Source organism: Staurois parvus, unplaced genomic scaffold (genome assembly GCF_062004578.1).
Source record: "Staurois parvus isolate SC_StPar_1 unplaced genomic scaffold, SC_StPar_1.0 ptg000149l, whole genome shotgun sequence".
Lineage (NCBI taxonomy): Eukaryota > Metazoa > Chordata > Amphibia > Anura > Ranidae > Staurois > Staurois parvus.
This window is the reverse complement of record NW_028317945.1, coordinates 8,476,298-8,495,564: the sequence shown is the minus strand read 5'-3', so window position 1 is coordinate 8,495,564 and position 19,267 is coordinate 8,476,298. Positions and strand designations below refer to the sequence as shown.

Sequence of the window (19,267 nt, the reverse complement as noted above, 5' to 3'; positions counted from 1 at the left end):
GGAAGAATTCTCCTTACACTTGTGGTTGTTGGGAAGAATTACCCTCTTACAGATAGCTAAAAAGATAAATTGTGTGTGGAAACTTATCTGAGAGACAGAAATTGCTCATTGCTCAAGGAACCCTGAGTTACACATGAGCCTGGTGCTGAATGGTCTTCAGCTATTTCTGTGACTTAACCTGACGTGCTGGTGGTCAACTGATCTGGTTTTTTTAACACCAGATTACACTTTTTTGATTTTCTGTTCCATAGTTCCCAACCCAGCACTTGTCTTTTTCCTAACACTGCTGTTGCCTGCATTGGTTCCTGTGCTTACAAATTTTCACAGCCTGACACTGCTACTTCCCATCTGTGCTACTGTCCAATGTCTTGTACTGCTGCTGCCTACCAGCATTCCTGGCCCAGTATCTGTCTCATTGCTGCTGTCTGCCTGTGTTTCTTTTTTTTTTCTTCTTCTTCTTCTTCTTCTTATTAATATTTTATTAAGTTTTACATTTTATCTATTCCATCAATTAAAGTTTCAACATAACTTATTCCAATATTTTACCCAACATACAAAAGATACAAACTCTCCCTCCCCCGCCCCCCACCTCCACCTCTCAGCAACATTTCTCTCTCTTTTGGAATCCTAGGGTATTCATATATTCTTCTATCTTATACAATTTCATTTAGTTTAACCTTCTTGAACCTACTTTTTCCATTTCTCACGAAAACACTCCACTTTATCCTCATCTATATGGTATAGTTCTTCCATCCTATATATCTGGTCTACCTTTTTAATCCAGTCCGATGTTCTTGGTGCTTCCTGTTCCATTCAGAATTTAGTAATCAAACCCTTTGCTGCATTAATATAGTGCAATAACCCAGAATTTTTATACCTTTAAACCGTTAACTCTGTTCCGTGAACGAGACATACCCCTGGCTCCTTTAAAATTTTTATCCCAGTTATTTCTTGTGTCAAGCGAAGTACTTCTTTCCAATATTTTTGGATTTTGTGGCACTCCCACCAAATGTGACCTACTGTGCCCTGTTCCCCACAACCCCTCCAACATAAAGGAGATTTATAACTATTTTATTTATGTACTATGTTTGGTGTCATATGCCACCTCACCAAGCATTTATAATTCATCTCCACCTCTTTCATGCTCGCATTACCGTGTGTTATCTTGTAAATCTTTTTTTTGTTTATCCTCCCCTATTTTTATTCCTAATTCTCTTTCTCATCTCTCCATACATGCGGGTACCATATCTGTTGTTAACTTAGTAAGAATTTTATATATTTTCGAAGTTCCATGTTTCCCATATCCCCGTGTACTAAAAAATTTTTCAAATGGGTTCCATTGTTCTTTTTTCCTTAGGAGCCTAGGAAGTTTTTCTATGAAATGTTTTATTTGTAGATACCGCCACTCATCTACTTTAATGAATAGCTCTCTCTTCTTCAATTCTACTAAGGGGCAAATTTCCACATCTTTCATTAGATCTTTTAATTGAGCATCTTATCCTTATCCATGCTTATCTATCTCCCTGCGATCTTTTCATTCCCCCGGTGGAAAAAAACCTGTGTTTACAATAGGCATCAACATAGAGTTAAATTCCCATCCCATCTGTTTGTGCATTGTGTCCCAAGCTCCCAAAGCAATTCTTGTGAATGCACTTGTACATTCTATCACTTCACGAACGTGAGGTGGCAACCATATTATCCTATCCAAATGTGTTTTGCTTAAAGTGTTTTCTATATTTATCCAACTTTTTCCCTGTGAGTTATGTGTCCAATCAAAAATTCGTGCTATCAAGACTGCATTATAATATCTTCTAAAATCAGGTACACCTAAACCCCCATTTTCTTTGTCTCTAGTTAGAACTTCATAGCCTATTCTGGGTTATTTCTCTATATGAACTTTAGCATAATTTTTTTATTCTCCTAAAATACAATCCAGGCATCTTGATTGGGATCATCTGGAATTTATATAAAATTTTTGGAACGATTACCGTTTTAATTAAATTTATTCGTCCTATCCACGATATACCACCTATCCCATGTTTTCTCATTTCATCTTTAATTTAATTTAATAATGAAATATAATTTTCTTTGTATATATTCTTCAAGGAGACTGCTAACTTTATTCCTAAGTATTTTAGTTCTTTTCCTTCCAAGAGAAAGAAAATTCCCTTTGCAAAGCCTTTCTCTCTCCTCTTTGAAGATTTATATTCAAGATTTCTGTTTTAGTTGGGTACTGGTACTCCTCTTATCCTTAGATTACATCTCCTATCCCTATTTTCTTGTTCCTATTTCCTATATAGCAGCTTTCTTTGTTCTTTTCTCATTTCTATCATCCGCTTTTCTAGTTTCAAAATAATTTGGGGCTGTTCTTCCACTTTTCCCTCTGTTTTTTCCACTCTTCCTATCATTTGCCCCAGGTCTTTCTGTATTATCGCCATCTCTTGTTTTATTGATTTTTCAAGATTTTGAAACATTTCTGCTATTTCTCTTTTGTTTGGCATTTGCAGTTCCTTTTCTTGTTCTATCGCCTCCACTCTTTCTCTCCTTTTTTGACTACTATTAGCCATTTCCAGGGATAGTCTGGGACTTTCTTCCATACTGATTTCCAACACAATCCTTTCATTTAATCCTTGTTGTCTTTCTGGGGTCAGGTTCCCCTGTGTGGGTATATATTTTTTAATTGTACCTGTTTGGGAACTATTGGGTCCACCTCCTTTGGCTATTTTGTTTTTCATGCCGTCATAAATTTGAATCACTTATCCAAACTCTGTGGGGAGGGTTAGTTATTGTACAGTACCAAATATCACTTTAAATTCTCCACCACCAGTCTCTTATTACTTTTTCTTCCTTACTTCTACTCCCCTGGGTAATCTCCCCCTATACATTCACTTTAAGTATAGTTCATTCATTTATTTCACGCAATACATTTCATTGCTCCTTCAGCTCTCACACCCTCCTGCCGTCCTCTCTTCCACATGGGGTGGCTTCCAGGTCTTCCTTTACTGGGCTGTGAGCTTGGTCTCTCCAGCCCCTCTGTCTTTATTGCTCCCTTACTTTTATTTTTAGGGGGAGATTCCCCTGCGGGGTTCCTTTCTTGGGGTTCTGTACTCCAGCTTGTCGGTGGGAGAGCCGGCGTCAACCTCTGCCTGGGAATGCCGGCCGGCTTCTCTTCCTCCCAGTACTCCCTTGCGGGAGGTCACGTGGCCACTTCTCTTACTCTGGGCTCCTAGCAACCTGCTGCCCCGGACAGAAAGCTCCAGCCGTCCCACAGCAGCGGTCCTTAGCCGCCCCGTTCTCCGCTCCGACCGACCCACTCCAACACGTCTCCTCATGCTCTGCATGTCCAGCAGGCACCCACTCACAGGTAGGGCTTAACGGGCACCTCTACCTTCATTGCAGGGCTCAATGAGGGACAGGCGGCTGCCTTATGGAGAGCGCGTTACATCGAGCTCTCCCTCACCGCCATGACCAGGCTTCTCCCCTCCTTGTCTGCCTGTGTTTCTGAGCTTGAACTTGTTCACTGCCTAATACTGCTACTGCCCACCTGTGTTCCTCACCTTGCCACTGTCCATTGTTGATGATGGTTTCTTGCTCCTAACCCTGCACCGTTCTCCTCTAGTACTGCTGTTCCCTGCTTGTTGAGCTCAACCTGTGTCATAACTGCACTACTGATACAGTTTGCCAGGCCCCAGTGCCCCTTCACTGCTTTCATTATCAGCTTTCACCACTACTAAGGAGACTTGAGAAGCAAGAGAAGCTGTTCTTCCACCAGGTACTTGACACCAATGTTTCTTTTAGATTTTCCTGTGACTCTCCACTAGTTTCAACTCTGACAGAAATTCCTACCTTGAGCCTGGGTTCACGTAAATGCGATATATCGCACTGCATTCCTGTGCAAATCACACAATTTGTGTGCGGTGCAATTGGAGCCATACATTTTGTATGGCTCTACTTGCACCGCACCAAAAACGTGCAGGACCCTTTTTTTTTTAGTCCGCACTAGAATCGGATCACATGAGTATTCACACCTATGCGATCCAAAATATCCCCATAAACAATGTATACAATATAACAAGAACAGACTGAGAAAAGAATCTGAACAAAAAAAGATACCAACATACAAAACAAACCTTACATATAACAAAAAGTAAATACGATACAGCAAAAGGTGAACACTCACTTCAACTTTAGTCCGCACTAGAATCGGATCACATGAATCGGATCTTTGTATGTAGAAATCTTTACACAGTTCTAAAAGCATTGTATTATTTTCTTTTTATTAACATAATTACTTTTGAAATTTATAAACACAGTTTTATTTTACATAGCAGCTATGGGAAATTGCTGAAATAAGGCCATTTTTCACACCATATTCTGAACATATGTCATATTTCAGTTTGTTTGACATCCTTTCTGTGCTTGATTTGAGGTTGTGTTTGCATTTGTGTCTTCGGCATTTCTAAAACAACCTAATGAAATAGAATTGCATTTTTGCTCTTGTGATGCTTTGAATAGAATATGTTTACTTAATATACAGTTTTAATTATCATTATTACATGACTTTCACCTTGTTCCAGTTCCGCAATGCGATTCTGCAGGATGCTCAGTTCCTTCTCTATGTCCTGCTTGTCTCTTTCACCTGAAGCCGTTGTTTGCTCCTTCTCTAGTTCTAGAAGTTTGGCTAGAAGTTGAGCCTCTAGCTCAAGCAACTTGGACTGTAGGGAGTCCCGTCCATAAAGAGGTGAAGGTGAAGTGGATGTTGGCGCAGTCAAATTGTGCACTCTCTGTTGGATTTCCAGCTACAAAAGACAGAAAAAAATGGTACAGAGCTAATACAATATACATAATATTGTCAAATCATGTAAATATCAAGAGCATTTTTGTCTGTGGCGCTGGTGCCTAGCTTGCAGCTTGGGGACCACATGCAAACTTTTGCCACATAATGTGCAGCCCTCAGGACTACTGCAAATAGTATTTTGGTTACTTAAAGTGGTAGTAAACTTTGCTTTGTTACTTTTACCTACATGAAGGCTTATAATAAAACTTACGGTACCTATAGGTAAAATTGTTATCTCCTAAACATTAACTTTTTAAGAGATATTCACAAGTTTTGCAAAAGATTCCTTTAATTTGCAGGGATTTTCTCTCACTTTCTATTGTGGCTGTGGGAAAAGAAGTGAAGGGAAATCTCCCCAATGGAAAAACCCTCCCTTACTCGTAATTCAAAATGAAAAAAAAAAGTTTTGACTATTGTTCTACTTTAAGACAGATCTATTCACCCAGGCTTATATCAAAAAAGTAGTCCAAAGGTATGCCATTAATAAGAATTTCAGTTTGCTGTGCATTATTTTATAACATTCTGCAGCCACTTGGATACACTAAAACATAAAAAAAAAAGTGAACTTAACCCTTTAATGGGAGTAAGGCATTTTATTCAATGATTCAGCTATTAAATTCAGGTGTTAATTTGACCTACTCAGCTATATGAAAGTTACATAATTTTGATTACCCACCCTTAGAAAAAAATTCTGTTGACATGCAGTATAGTCCAATCAAACTAAATGAACTTACCACTGGGATCTGAAAATACCTATACTGTATATCTGTTCAAGAAAAGCATGTTTTCTGAAATTATTTCTTTTAGAGCAACATGGCTTGAAATACAGACTAAAGCTTGGTAGTAATGGTGTGAGAAGTTTTATGTAGTAGTTTAAGGACTTCTACATATTTAAAAAAGGCAAGAATTTGACCCTTGGCAGATATTAATCTCAAACCAGGGTTGCCAACCACTGACAATTATTACTAACAAGATGTAGAGTATTTACTGATGGAACATTCTTTTTACTGACAGGCTAAAGAACACTGTGTGCACAATTATTAAGTAAGTGAGTATTTTGCCCAGATCATCATTTGTATGCATATTATCCAACTCCAAGCTATATAAACTATTAGGCAGCTTCTTTTCCTCAGGCAAAATGGACCAAAAAAAAAAGATTTAACTGACCCTGAAAAGTCAAAAATTGTAAAAAGTCTTTTAGAGGGATGCAGCACTCTTGAAATTGAAAGATATTGGGGTGTGATCACAGAACCATTAAATGTTTTGTTGCAAATAGTCAACAAGGTCACGAGAAAGAAATGAGTTGAGAAAGAAAGCTGTAAATTAACTGCCAAAGATATGAGAAGAATCAAACATGAAGCTGCCAGGAACCCATTATCCTCCAGTGGTGTCATATTCCAGAACTGCAACCTACCTGGAGTGCCCAGAAGTACAAGGTGTTCAGTGCTCAGGGACATGGCCAAGGTAAGGAAGGCTGAAACCCGACCAACACTGTACAAACAGTTGAAACGTCAAGACTGATCCAAGAAATATCTGAAGACAGATTTTCCAAAGGCCAAAGACCAAGAGCACTGTAGCTGTTCAATAATGAAATTAATTCTCAAAAAAACAACTTACCTAATAATTGTGCAGACAGTGTATATGCCAAATCAAATGTAGTGGCAGAAGGGGGAAGGGTAACAGGGGGGTAAGGTTAATATACAACATTGGCTAAAGCAATGGGAGGCAGAACAACTATTCCACAGAATTGTCTTCTATCCTCTGCTGGCTGGTCTGTGAAGCTGGAGATTTGCAAGATGTCAGCTGACATTGACTCTGGCTGTGCATATTGTCTCTTCAGGCTGTGGTGGGGGTATTTTTATGTAGTATACTCTAGTGTGCATAGTTAGGTAAATTTAGTTTTGGCTCACTAAGTAGCTGAAGTGAGCAAGAATTTGACCCTTGGCAGGGTCAAATTCTGTGGAGTTCAAGCTCAAGTCAGGCCTCTGTCGCCTCTCCCTGGTTCTGGAAGATTCCAGAAACCTCTAGAGGCTAGTGGGTGGAGGTACAGAGGCAGTGATCTGAATATTCATGGGAGTTTGACCAATCCCCAGGCAGGAGGCTGGCATGGTGGTAAGATCTGCCCATAAATATTGAAGAGCCTGGCTGGCAAAGGTTTATTGCTAGCTGCAGAATGGAGTGCTGAGAACCATGGGGCTAGGGACTCTGCTTTCAAGCAGGAGATGAGAAAGGAAGGAAGAAGAAAAGGGTTGATTAGAAGGATCTTCATCACCCTTCAGTCTCATCCAGGAGATGGTCTGTAATGCAAGGGAAGGACTTGAACAGCAGAAGACCTGAACAGCAGTTTTTACCGAGCAGCAGGATTTCAAGGGACAGTGTGAGTACCTCTACCATCGCCACCCAATGCCTATAGCAAAAAGGCAGCCAGGTGCAATACCCAGCTGAGAGGCAGCCAACCTTCACCCCTGCTTGGGATATTCTTGTGCTAATGTGCAAGTGCTGGGATCAGTTTTGGTAGTGCTTTACTAGTCTGTTGAAAGTAATTTCCCTGGGAAACAGAGTCTGGAGCTTGTGCCAAGGCAGTATAGTCACAGTGGTCCTCAATGTTTTTCTACACTTTTCACCCCCCAAAGCCAAGTGTAATATTCAGCTAGCTTACAGAGGGGAAGCATACTGTCATCCTTCATCCTTGCTTGAGGAATTCTTAGTTGAAGCCAGGTGTGCTGCTATTTTCTAGAGGACACAGAGCTCCTGCATAAAGTTGGGACTTTGCTATTTTCTACTATGGGGGCATAGAGCTCCTAAAATCATAAAGGATATTCACTACTGATCCATTGGGGACTGACATTACTACAGAGAGAGTACAGTCCAGGATCCATTTTTGCTGCAAGTTGTACATAGAGAAGTTGCTCCATAAGATATTGTTGAACTCACTTTGGGAATCCCATAACCTATTATCCCTATCCAAATGATAATAATAAAACATAAAAACAAGCACAAGAACTGTTTTTCTGACTACGAGTTCCTGCTAAAAATGCATGTTGCCTGGCTGTGCAAACAAAGAGGGACCCAAAATCCTTAGAGGGTAGAGTTACATTTACAATTGCTTGCTCCCATCTGTAAAAGCACGTGGACTGAAGCAAGAGTAAATGAATATTTTTACAAATGATTGCTCCTGTCCACATACTTTTAAGTGTAGAGAATAGCCAGCACTCCAACAATGTTCAGAATGACTGTTTCCTAAAGTCTCATATGAGCAAAACCACAAAGACTCTCTTTCTCAAGGTGACAGACAGAGACACACGTGTTAATTTACTAAAACTGGAGAGTGCAGAATCTGGTGCAGTTGTGTATGGTAGCCAATCAGCTTCTAACTTCAGCTTGTTCAACTAAGCTTTCACACAAAAAAAGGAAGCTGATTGGTGCAGAGTTGCCCCAGATTTAGTAAATCAATCCCACACTTTTTAGGAAGGGAGCAATTAGGCTATTATTTACAAACTGTTCATAAAAATATTCACACTTGGCAACTCTGTGCCTAACTTGTGCCATGGGCATTCAGGTATGCCATGTGAGAGCAAAACTGCTTTTTTTTGGCTAACTGTTCCATTTTTTCACAGATTTCCCCATTTCTTTTATGTCATCTGGATATATCTGGCTAAAACATTCCTAAGAGATTTAAAAGAACTTCAGCTGTTATTGAAGCTTAGAAAACTACAACAGATTACACAATGATTTCTAGAGAGTTGGCCTTTCATTAATCCACAATTAACTTAGATAGTTTAGAAATGGAAATAGCTAAGAAGCATCCGATAAAAACCAATGCAGTGACGCGATGTAGAAGCATGCATGTTTTTTACAATGTTTAAAATCTGGTAATAAGTATTATGTATCATTAATGAGCTTGCATAAGAAATATATAAAGTGTTACTAAACCCAGGACCCTGCATTCACTATATCCGGTCTCCCACAGTACCCAAAACCTGGCAATGTTGTGACTTCTGTCGGTGTCCAGTTGAACACTGGTTAAAGCTTGTAGGAGTTTTAATTCTCCTCTGAATGTCCAATGAGGCTGCATAACCTCTGACCCTCTGTCTGGATAGTGCTGATTGGCCCTGTGCTGATCCTATGCACTCTCCCAAGCAAGAAAAAAAAATACACACCAAACTGAGCATGTACAGCTTGCCCCAAGGCTCTGTACTATTAGCAGATGGATTGGGACAGTAGAAGGGGAGGATCAGAGAAAACAGGATCAAACAGCCTTTTTACACAATAAACCCCTTAGGTTCCACAGTGAGCATAATAAGCATGCTTTACTGCATATACAGACTAGTTTTACTGTTGTGGGTTTAGTAACACTTTAAGTTCTGCTCTACGAAAAAAGAAGCCATTGCTGCTTGTCAAAATAACAATCTCTGTAGCCAGAGGAAATAATAGTGGAAACTTGTGGACAGTGTTATAATTGGGGACAACACTGTATATCATCACTTAAAGCTCATCCCAACTGTTAAGATGGATGGAGGGATTATAAAGAAGGGGGTTAAAATTGAAATATCCTCCTGCGCTCAACTATGAAATTACCTAATAAATAGTCAGCTGCTATCACCTATACCTCAGGATGTGAAAATGCAACAAATCAGTGTATATACACACAAATATAGGTGAATAAATATACATTAATAAGCAATAATTAAAACGTGAGACTCCAATCTTTTAAATAATATAGAGTGACGTGCTTAAAACAGCAACACACTGTGCAAAAACAAGTGCCTGGTCTGCCAATAAAAATATAAACACACCAGGTTAAATGAAATATATACCCAAAATAGATATATATATACATAAATAATATTAACGTGAGACTCCAATCCTTGAAATAATACAAAGTGAGCCGTGCTTAAAAACAGCAACACACTGTGTAAAAAATGCCTGGTCTGCTAAAACAATATGTATACACACCAGGTAAAGTGAAATATATACCAAAAATTAGATATCCATTATTAATATATCAAGTGATAGGTGCAACAACACAAATAGAAAAAAATAAATAAACGACAATTGAATAAAATCGTTCAGTGTAAAAATCGATAGTGACCAGTCCAACAAAAAGTGCTTCAATCTTCAGTGCACACTATAAGTGCTCTCAGTGACACTCTTTGTGACTTATCCCACAGTGGCTAAAGTGCCTCCTCACCTCCTAACATCGACCCTTAAGGGCCACAACACCTTGGGTAATCCTCAAACCAGACGGCTTCCCACACTATGGCTCCACCGACTCCACTGACTCCAATCGGGCTCCGATTATAACTCAGCGCATCAAATATCCCTTTCACACAATAGGCTCAGGCATGCATGACAGGGGTAAAGAGAAAGACCTCCATAGTGTAATACCGCTTTATTAATGAAAAAACGCCAAATAAATGGACACTCACATTAAAATCCTATTAGTACAGCAGTTTGCCATGTGCTATGGGTGTACTAGGGGACTCGGGTGTACCAAGATGGCGTCTAAACCAGAAGTGCATCACCGCTGAAACAGGAAGTGTGTCACCGCACATGCTCTCTACGCGTTACATCACGATAGGACACGTGTCATCTTTTTTTAATAACAAACATGTCATACTTACCTGCTCTGCACAATGGTTTTGCACAGAGAACCCCTGATTCTCCTCTTCTGAGACCCCAAAGCCAGCACTCCTGGCTCCTCTTCTTGATTTGCTACCATAGAAAACTGCTTCCTATGGTGGCACATACAGTGAGGATCGAAAGTTTGGGCACCCCAGCTAAAAATTTGTATTAATGTGCATAAAGAAGCCAAGGAAAGATGGAAAAATCTCCAAAAGGCATCAAATTACAGATTAGACATTCTTATAATATGTCAACAAAAGTTAGATTTTAGTTCCATCATTTACACTTTCAAAATAACAGAAAACAAAAAAATGGCGTCTGCAAAAGTTTGGGCACCCTGCAGAGTTAATATCTTGTACTGCCCCCTTTGGCAAGTATCACAGCTTGTAAACGCTTTTTGTAGCCAGCCAAGAGTCTTTCAATTCTTGTTTGAGGTATCTTTGCCCATTCTTCCTTACAAAAGTCTTCCAGTTCTTTCAGATTTCTGGGCTGTCTGTCACGCACTGCTCTTTTAAGGTCCATCCATAGATTTTCAATTATGTTGAGGTCAGGAGATTGTGAAGGCCATGGCAAAACCTTCAGTTTATGCCTCTTGATGTAATCCCCCGTGGATTTCGAGGTGTGTTTAGGATCATTATCCATTTGTAGAAGCCATCCTCTCTTTAACTTCAGCTTTTTCACAGATGGCATCAAGTTACCATCCAAAATTTGCTGAAATTTTATTGAATCCATTTTTCCTTCTACTCGTGAGATGTTCCCTGTGCCACTGGCTGCAACACAACCCCAAAGCATGATTGATCCAACCCCATGCTTAACAGTTGGACAGAGGTTCTTTTCATTAAATTCTGTGCCCCTTCTTCTCCAAACGTACCTTTGCTCATTCCGGCCAAAAAGTTCAATTTTAACCTCATCGGTCCACAGAACTTGTTTCCAAAATGCATCAGGCTTGTCTATATGTTCATTTGCAAAGTTCAAACGATGATTTTTGTGGTGAGGACGTAGAAGAGGTTTTCTTCTGATGACTCTTCCATGAAGACCATATTTGTACAAGTATCTCTTTATAGTGAAATAGTGTACCACAACTCCAGTGTCTGCCAGATCTTTCTCGAGGGATCGTGCAGTCAAACGTGGGTTTTGAATTGTTTTTCTCACAATCCTGCGAGCTGTTCTGTCTGATATTTTTCTTGGTCTTCCAGATCTTGCTTTAACTTCCACTGTTCCTGATGACTGCCATTTCTTAATTACATTCCGAACAGAGGATATTGACATCTGAAAACGCTTTGCTATCTTCTTATAGCCTTCTCCAGCTTTGTGAGCGTCAACTATTTTCAGTTTCAGTTTTCTAGACAACTGCTTAGAAGAACCCATGGTGCTGATTGTTGGGGCAAGGTCAGATGAGTCTGGGCATTTAAAACCTTTGAGATTGACATCACCTGGTCTTCCCAGACGATGATTGAGAACAATCCATGACTCTGGCAGGTCTCAGCTTTGCAAAGGGGGCAGTGCATGCTATAAATTCTGCAGGGTGCCCAAACTTTTGCAGACGCCATTTTTTTTGTTTTCTGTTATTTTGAAAGTGTAAATGATGGAAATAAAATCTAACTTTTGTTGACATATTATAAGAATGTCTAATCTGTAATTTGATGCCTTTTGGAGATTTTTCCATCTTTCCTTGGCTTCTTTATGCACATTAATACAAATTTTTAGCTGGGGTGCCCAAACTTTCGATCCCCACTGTATGTAGGCTTGATCCCAAGCTGTCCATTGACACACACAGTGCGACTCGGCTGACCTAGGAGGTTGCTTCCTATGGTGGTACATATGTAGGCTTGATCCCAAGCTGTCCATTGACACACACAGTGCGACTGGGCCGCGCCCCCTGCTCCCTCCTCACTGGATTTGATTGACCGCAGCAGGAGCCACTGGCTCCTGGGCACAGTGCTGGATCAAGATCGGGATTAGGTAACTATTTGGAGGGGCTGGGGGAGATGACAATACAAGTTTTTTTACCTTAATGCAAGTAATGCGGAACCCCAAATATTACCATGACCTCAAAAAGAAACTCTAGATTCAACCCCATGAAGCAAACTACATGTTTTACAATGCTGTTAATGTGTCTGTTAAGATTGTATTTTTTTTTTTGCTTGCTGCGGTCTGATTTCAAGTCTTGAATTTGCAAATTAGCTCTATGGCAAATCAGACAACAGGGATAATCAAATAAGTTGTCAATATATAGGTCATGGTTTCTGTCCAAGAAGATGAAGAATTCCTGAATCACTACATCACTAGGACATGTTTTCCTATTAGTTCTGGAGATCATATACTTGCTTAATGCAGACCACCATCTAGTTGCTGAAGCTGAGATTCACTTCTTGAGGAAACAAATACTGTAGCTGCCTCAGACCAGTTTGCATTCATCTTTGGAAAAAGGGCTTGCTCACACCGCTGAGCTGAATTTCTCTGCACATGTGTGGTTTGAACAGGACACAGAAAATAATCGTCATGATGTGCAGAAAAATGAAGTTCAATGGACATGATGTGAACAAACCCCAAGAGAGGAAACAACACAGAAATGCTGCATGTTTAAATTCCTCTGCACCTCAGTGAATGTTAAATTATTTTGGACCCTACAAATGTTAAAGTGGTCCTAAAGGCTCAAGGATTTTTACCTTCATGTATGTATGAATGTATGCATGAATGTAAAAATCCTTAGGTGTTTGGCAGCCTACTAACCCCACCTAATACTTACATGAGCCCACTCTCGATTCAGCAATGTCCACGAGAGCCTCGGTTCTCTGGGGACTTTCACTCCTGATTGGCTGAGGCAGCAGTGGGAGCCATTAGCTCCTGCTGCTGTCAATCAAAGCCAGTGAACCAATTAGGAGAGGGGCAGGGCCAAACCGTGGCTCTGTGTGTGAATGGACACACAGAGCAGTGGCTCAGGAGCGTGCCTGCTCGGCTGCCCCCATAGCAATCTGCTTGCTATGGGGGCATCCGACAGATGAGAAGGGCCAGGAGTGCCGGTGGTGGACCTGGGCTGCTCTGTGCAAAACCATTGCACAGAGAATGCAAGTATGACATGTTTGTTATTAAAAAAAAAAAAACAAGACTTTAGAATCACTTTAAGTATTTTCACACTGAGCTATTATTTCCCTGAATCAGGGGTTCTTAAGCACGGATCCGTGGACCCCTAATTGGTCCATGGATGGGTTTCAGGGGGTCTATGAGGGTCAGATAAAAAAAATAACATTTGCATTCACTATATAACCCTCTCCCTTGTCTCAATCAATGGTTTCCCATTGAAAGAAATGAAAGAAAACACACCTTGTCACGGCTTATAGTGCCGACCGCCAAATGTCTCTTAACTCGTAGTTATTCCATGTTTACAATTTAAATTTGTATCATCGTTCTCTGCACAACTGCCATAATGTGCCACTCTATAATAGGAATGTTTTTTGTTAAGATTGTTTACTTTATTCAAAATTTGTGTATGTCCCGTATGCACGAGGCAATCAAAATTCAGATAAAGTACATACTGTATTGCATGCAAAGTTGTGAATATTTCTGGAGGGAGATCCATAGCTTTCAGAAAATTGTTAAAGGGGTCCCAAATCTACAATAAATTGTATTTTGTTAAGGGAGCAGTACATATAAAAAATGCTTCACCGACTTCTTTAATTTCTAACACTCATTTAAACCCTTAAAATTAATGCCTACCTTCAGTTTGGTGAAAGAATCGGTCAATTCTGATTTGCAGGATCCACCTGACTCAACCTGGTCTGTAAAAACAGTACTGTCTTGTTGGTGCTGAAAATAACTAATTGGCCTGGATGATCATTCAGGCAAGGAATTTAATGTTGTATCATTCCTTTGTATTCGTTGCATTCCCTATTCTTTGTATATCATTCCTTGTATTCCTTACATGTATCATTGTATCAAGAATTCTACTGCAGAATGTAAGAGACTGCCTGTGATTGTTAATCCAAAAATTGGATTATTTTAGGTTTGGCAAATTAGACATCAACTCTTAGGTAAATACTGGCATGATCTAAAACTCTCCCAAATGAAAACATGCATTAAAGTAACATTAAACCTGCTTTTTTAAAATTAAAATAACAAATATGGTATACTTACTTGCTCTGTGAAAAACCTTTGCACAGAGCAGGTAAGTATACCATGTTTGTTAATTTAATTTAAAAAAAAAAAAGAAGGTTTAATATTACTTTAATTCATGTTTTCATTTGGAAGATTTTGTCTGAATGGTATGATTTAGATCCCCAATTCTCCTCTTCTGGGGTCCCCTGCTGACAGTAGAGACTCCTCCACTTCGGCAAGTGCCCCCATGAAAAGCAGCTTTCAATGGGGTACCCCTGCTGGCTCCATCCTGAGCCATCCTGTCTTCATCTATTGACACAGACCATGCGGCTTGGCCCCATCCTTCCCCACTCCCTTGTCACATCATTTGATTGATAGCAGCGGGAGATGTGGGAGCCAATGTTCCCGCTGATATCAGTCTGCACAGTGAGAAACAATATACTACCCTTGTGCACATCACAGGATCGGATTGGGCTTAGGTAAGAATAAAGGTGGGGTGGGCTTGTGGTAATCCTGCAGCACCTTAAAGCGGAGTTCCACTCACGCTGTCAAAAAATAAAAGTCAGCAGCTACAAAAACTGTAGCTGCTGACTTTTAAAAAACTCCCTCGGTCCCGCTGTGTGTCCTCTGCAGCCCATTTTACCGGTCGTCTTCTCTCCCTGGGCACTGGCATCTTCAGTGTGGGCACTCGGCTGTGACAGTTTGTGGCCTCACAGCCAAGTGCCCACTGCGCATGCGTGAATAGCGCTGCGCTTCCTGAATGGTCCTGTAGTCTTCTGGGACCTGTCACTTGTCCCAAAAGACTACGGGGAGGTAGGAAGGGAGGACACCTTTCACTTCCGATTGTCTAGGCGATCGGAGCGGAAACCTGTCAAATTCGGGGAACCTGTCTTCCCCTTTTGGGTGGAGCTCTGCTTTAAGCACCTTAAGGCTTTAGAACCACTTTAAAGCTGTTTTCTATACAGCACTAGGCTGTAAAAATATGAATTAACAGCTATAAAAAGTGTTTGGCGGAACTAACCAATTACATACAGCAAATGACACCCCTAAGCTAAACAGCAAATGTAAATTTGATATCAAATATTAAAATAAATTTTACGTAGAGACAAGGAGATATCTTCCATATAGCTTTCTAATACAAGAAATCCACATTAGGTTTACTTGTCCTTTACTAATCAATTGCATATTATAATAAAATATATCACTCTGCTAATAACAGCAAATGTAGTTTGTACAAGTAATTTACCACAAGAAAGTGTATGTAAACCCTTTCACACTCATGTTCCGGGTCCAGTCTGAAAAACTGACAGGCAGACCCGATCGGATCATCCATAGCTCTATGGAGTGGTGGGTGTCAGCGGAAATCCGAGCCCATCCTGTATGCTAAAAACAGTTGGATTGGTGGGGTCATTTCCATCTGACCGCCCCATAGAAAACAGTGGGCTGTGTCTGTGTCCGCTCTGCATCAGCAGAGCAGACATAGACCTGTAGTCCCCTTGCTCAGCGGGGATAAGTAGAGATTCCCCGCTGAGTAAGCAGTTCTGCTGATGGGTCCGCCCCATCTGAAAGGGGCCTAAGTTTCTCTTCATAAAGGCTTTCTGATCAGGTCCACCTGTCAGTTTTTCAGTCAGACCTGATTAGAAGCTCTGAGTCTGTCCAGGTTCGGAAGGAATAGAAGGAAAAGGACTGCATCCTTTTTAATTTTTCCAGACTCAAATGTGACAGGTTAGAGGTAGCCTGATATATACAGACATTTAAATACAGTGACCCATAAAGTCATAGCAGGTCCTCCAACGTCCGTTGTCAAAATGTGTACAAAAAAAGAAAAGGCACAAAAATGACACCCATCCTAATCAGCACCAGTTCAGCAGGAGATCTGTTCATGGATTCTCTGCTGAATGGAGTGGACATGACCACGTGAAAGGACCCAACTAATATACTTATATATTTGCTTCCTTTTGGTTTGTTAAAGAGCAGGCTCTCTGAAATGTGTGACACAGCAGTGCCTACTCATAGGGCATAGTGAATAGATGTCACAGAATTCCAGGGAGTAAATATATGGGGATCTTCAAAATACAAGTTTACAAGATCGTTCAGAGTAATAGGAATTGGCTAGAAATTACTAATATACAATGTGGAAATAAATATAGGATTTTATATTTTGACATGCTATAAATCGACATATAATCCCATTGTATTATATACGATATGTGTTCAATATGTGATGATCGTGCCAAAAATCTTGTGACCTGATAACTTTCTAAGTCTCTGTCTGTGCTGATTGTTATTAGTTATTATTGTTCCCAGCTGCCTCTGTGGACTGCAACCCCCCCCCCCCATGTTACTTAAAGGAGTAGAGAGGGAGGTGTTCAGTAGTCATGTCCTAGGGTGACAATAAAGCTCCTCAATGAATACAGTAGGATGTGTGAGTCACCCTGGGACAGGAAGTGTATTCCTGGCAGGATCACCAAGTGGAGCTGAGCAAAATAAAAGCCAAAAAAATAAAACTGAATGCAGCCACCACATCTAGGGATCGGTAAGCTGCAATATTTGAATAAGCATTCTCTTAAAGTATAGCTCTAGTGTTGCTGAGAAAAACGATTCCCCTTTAGGTGATCTACAATGTAATTAAATTGCAAGGTTTTTTAACTTACATTGCAGATTCATTCTTTTCTGTGTTTTACAGAAATAGCTGTTTGCTTCACTAAATTCTCTTTCACATTTATGACCTCAAAAGTGTACCTTTGCTATAACACCTGAGCAAATCTTAATATCCTAATCAGCACATTTCTGTGGTGTCTGTATACCTTTAGACTAGAGCAGGTCCTATGGAGTATGTCATAAAAAGTCCTTATTGCAGGGAATGTTTAAAATGTACTTGTATCAGTAGTGTGTGGACTTCAAGTAGTTAAAACAAAACCATGGCTACAGCAGCAGTCGTAAGCCTGGTATTGTTTTCTCAGCCGACTCACAACTTTTAGTAAAAGTGAATTTTTTTATGGTATCGTGAAGATGCCCAGATTTTAACATGTAAAAAATGAAAAAATTGCTCTTGACACAAATTGGTTAATGTTACCTTAGGGAAAAATCTGCTTACTGCCATTTAAACGGTTTGAGTGTGAATACGGGTGAGGAAATTATGTGTTGCTACATGTTGGTCCCCCCTAGTCGGCAAAGCCCAGTGATGCTGTAGTGTTCACATACAGTAACATACATCTAAAAAATGTCAAATATATAATTTGTCAAATCTTTCAACTTCATCTGACGTTATTAGAATCCAGGAAGGACAACCTTTGAATCAATAAAGCAGAGTTCCACCCAAAAGGGGAAGTTCCACTTTTGGCACCTTTGGGGAGCGGGGGGGAGGGAGGACGGGTACCCGAATGTGACAGGTACCCTCTCCCACTCCCGCTGCGATCGCCTAGGCGTTCGGAAGTGGAAGTCGTCCTCCTACCCTCCCTCCCCGAAGTCTTGTGGGACATGTGACAGGTACGAGAAGACGACAGGGCCATTCAGTTAGTGCAGCGCTACACGTACATGAGCAGTGGGCACCACGCTGTGAAGCTGCAAGCTGTCACAGCTGAGTGCCCACACTGAAGATGCTGTCCTCCTGGAGTACAGGACGGCCGGTGAAAAGGGCTGCGGCGGGGATACGCGGGATCGTGGGACAGGTGAGTGCAGGGGCGGACTGACAACTCATGGGGCCCCCGGGCAATAGGGGATCATGGGGCCCCTGTGTCCTTGCCCATACAAAAAGCCTATGAAAAAGCCAATGAAAGATACCAGGGGCATCTCATGGGGCCCCCTACTGACCCCGGGCCCTCGGACAGTACCCTAGTGCTCGAATGGTCAGTCTTCCCCTGGGTGAGTGGCTGTTTTTTAAAAGTTAGCAGCTACAGTTTTTGTAGCTGCTGACTTTTATTTTTTTACAGAGTAAGTGGAACTCTGCTTTAAGCTTTAAGGCTGCATTTATACTATATCCAAGGGCAGACTGACCATTCGAGCACACGGGCACTGCCTGAGGGCCCGGGGACAGTAGGGGGCCCCATGAGATTCCCCTGGTACCTTTCATTGTTTTTTTCATAGGCTTTTTTGGGTGTGGGCGAGGACACGGGGGGCCCCATGATCCCCTATTGCCCCATGCGTTGTCAGTCCGCCCCTGACTATATCAGTGCGTGGACCAGCACAAAATAGCAGAATTTGTGCATATTCATGAAACATTTATTGTTAAAAATGCACAACAGACGCAGCGAAATGCGCGATTAAAAAACATGTTCAGGCCGAAGTTCAAGAAGGTGCAAGAGCTACTTTGCTGTGTTTGCTGCACATCAGGCAGCTCACTGAAATTAATGGGTTGCCCTATGCATGTAGCAAGACAACATGACAAAAATGTGCATATACTTGACATGTCATAGTGTGCACGGGGCCCAAGAGAACACAGTAACAGACCGCAGATCATTCTTTTTCAGCTGACTTAGAGCATGATAATAACTAGGGATGCACCGATACTAGAGCAGCTGACCTATTAGATGCCGTCAAGCCCCAACTGTCATTGCTGCAAGGAGAGAAAAGAAAGTGGCGTGGATTTCAAAATCCTCTCCACTTTCTCTCCTCTCCTACCACTGACACTCAGCATGGGATGCCTACAAGGAGGGTTCCCGCACCACTCTTGTGTGAACTCGGGCAATGACAAGCCTGGGTTCACACAGG

The 19,267-nt window shown here is 41.0% G+C and overlaps 1 protein-coding gene across 1 annotated transcript in view; it reads right to left on the bottom strand.

The window, feature by feature from the left end:
• NPTXR (neuronal pentraxin receptor) overlaps positions 1-19,267 on the bottom strand; it is an 82,879-nt gene that overhangs the window by 21,312 nt on the left and 42,300 nt on the right. Inside the window, exon 2 of the mRNA XM_089674294.1 lies at positions 4,568-4,799. Coding sequence (XP_089530420.1) covers positions 4,568-4,799 — 232 coding nt within the window. The remainder of the gene's footprint in view (positions 1-4,567; positions 4,800-19,267) is intronic.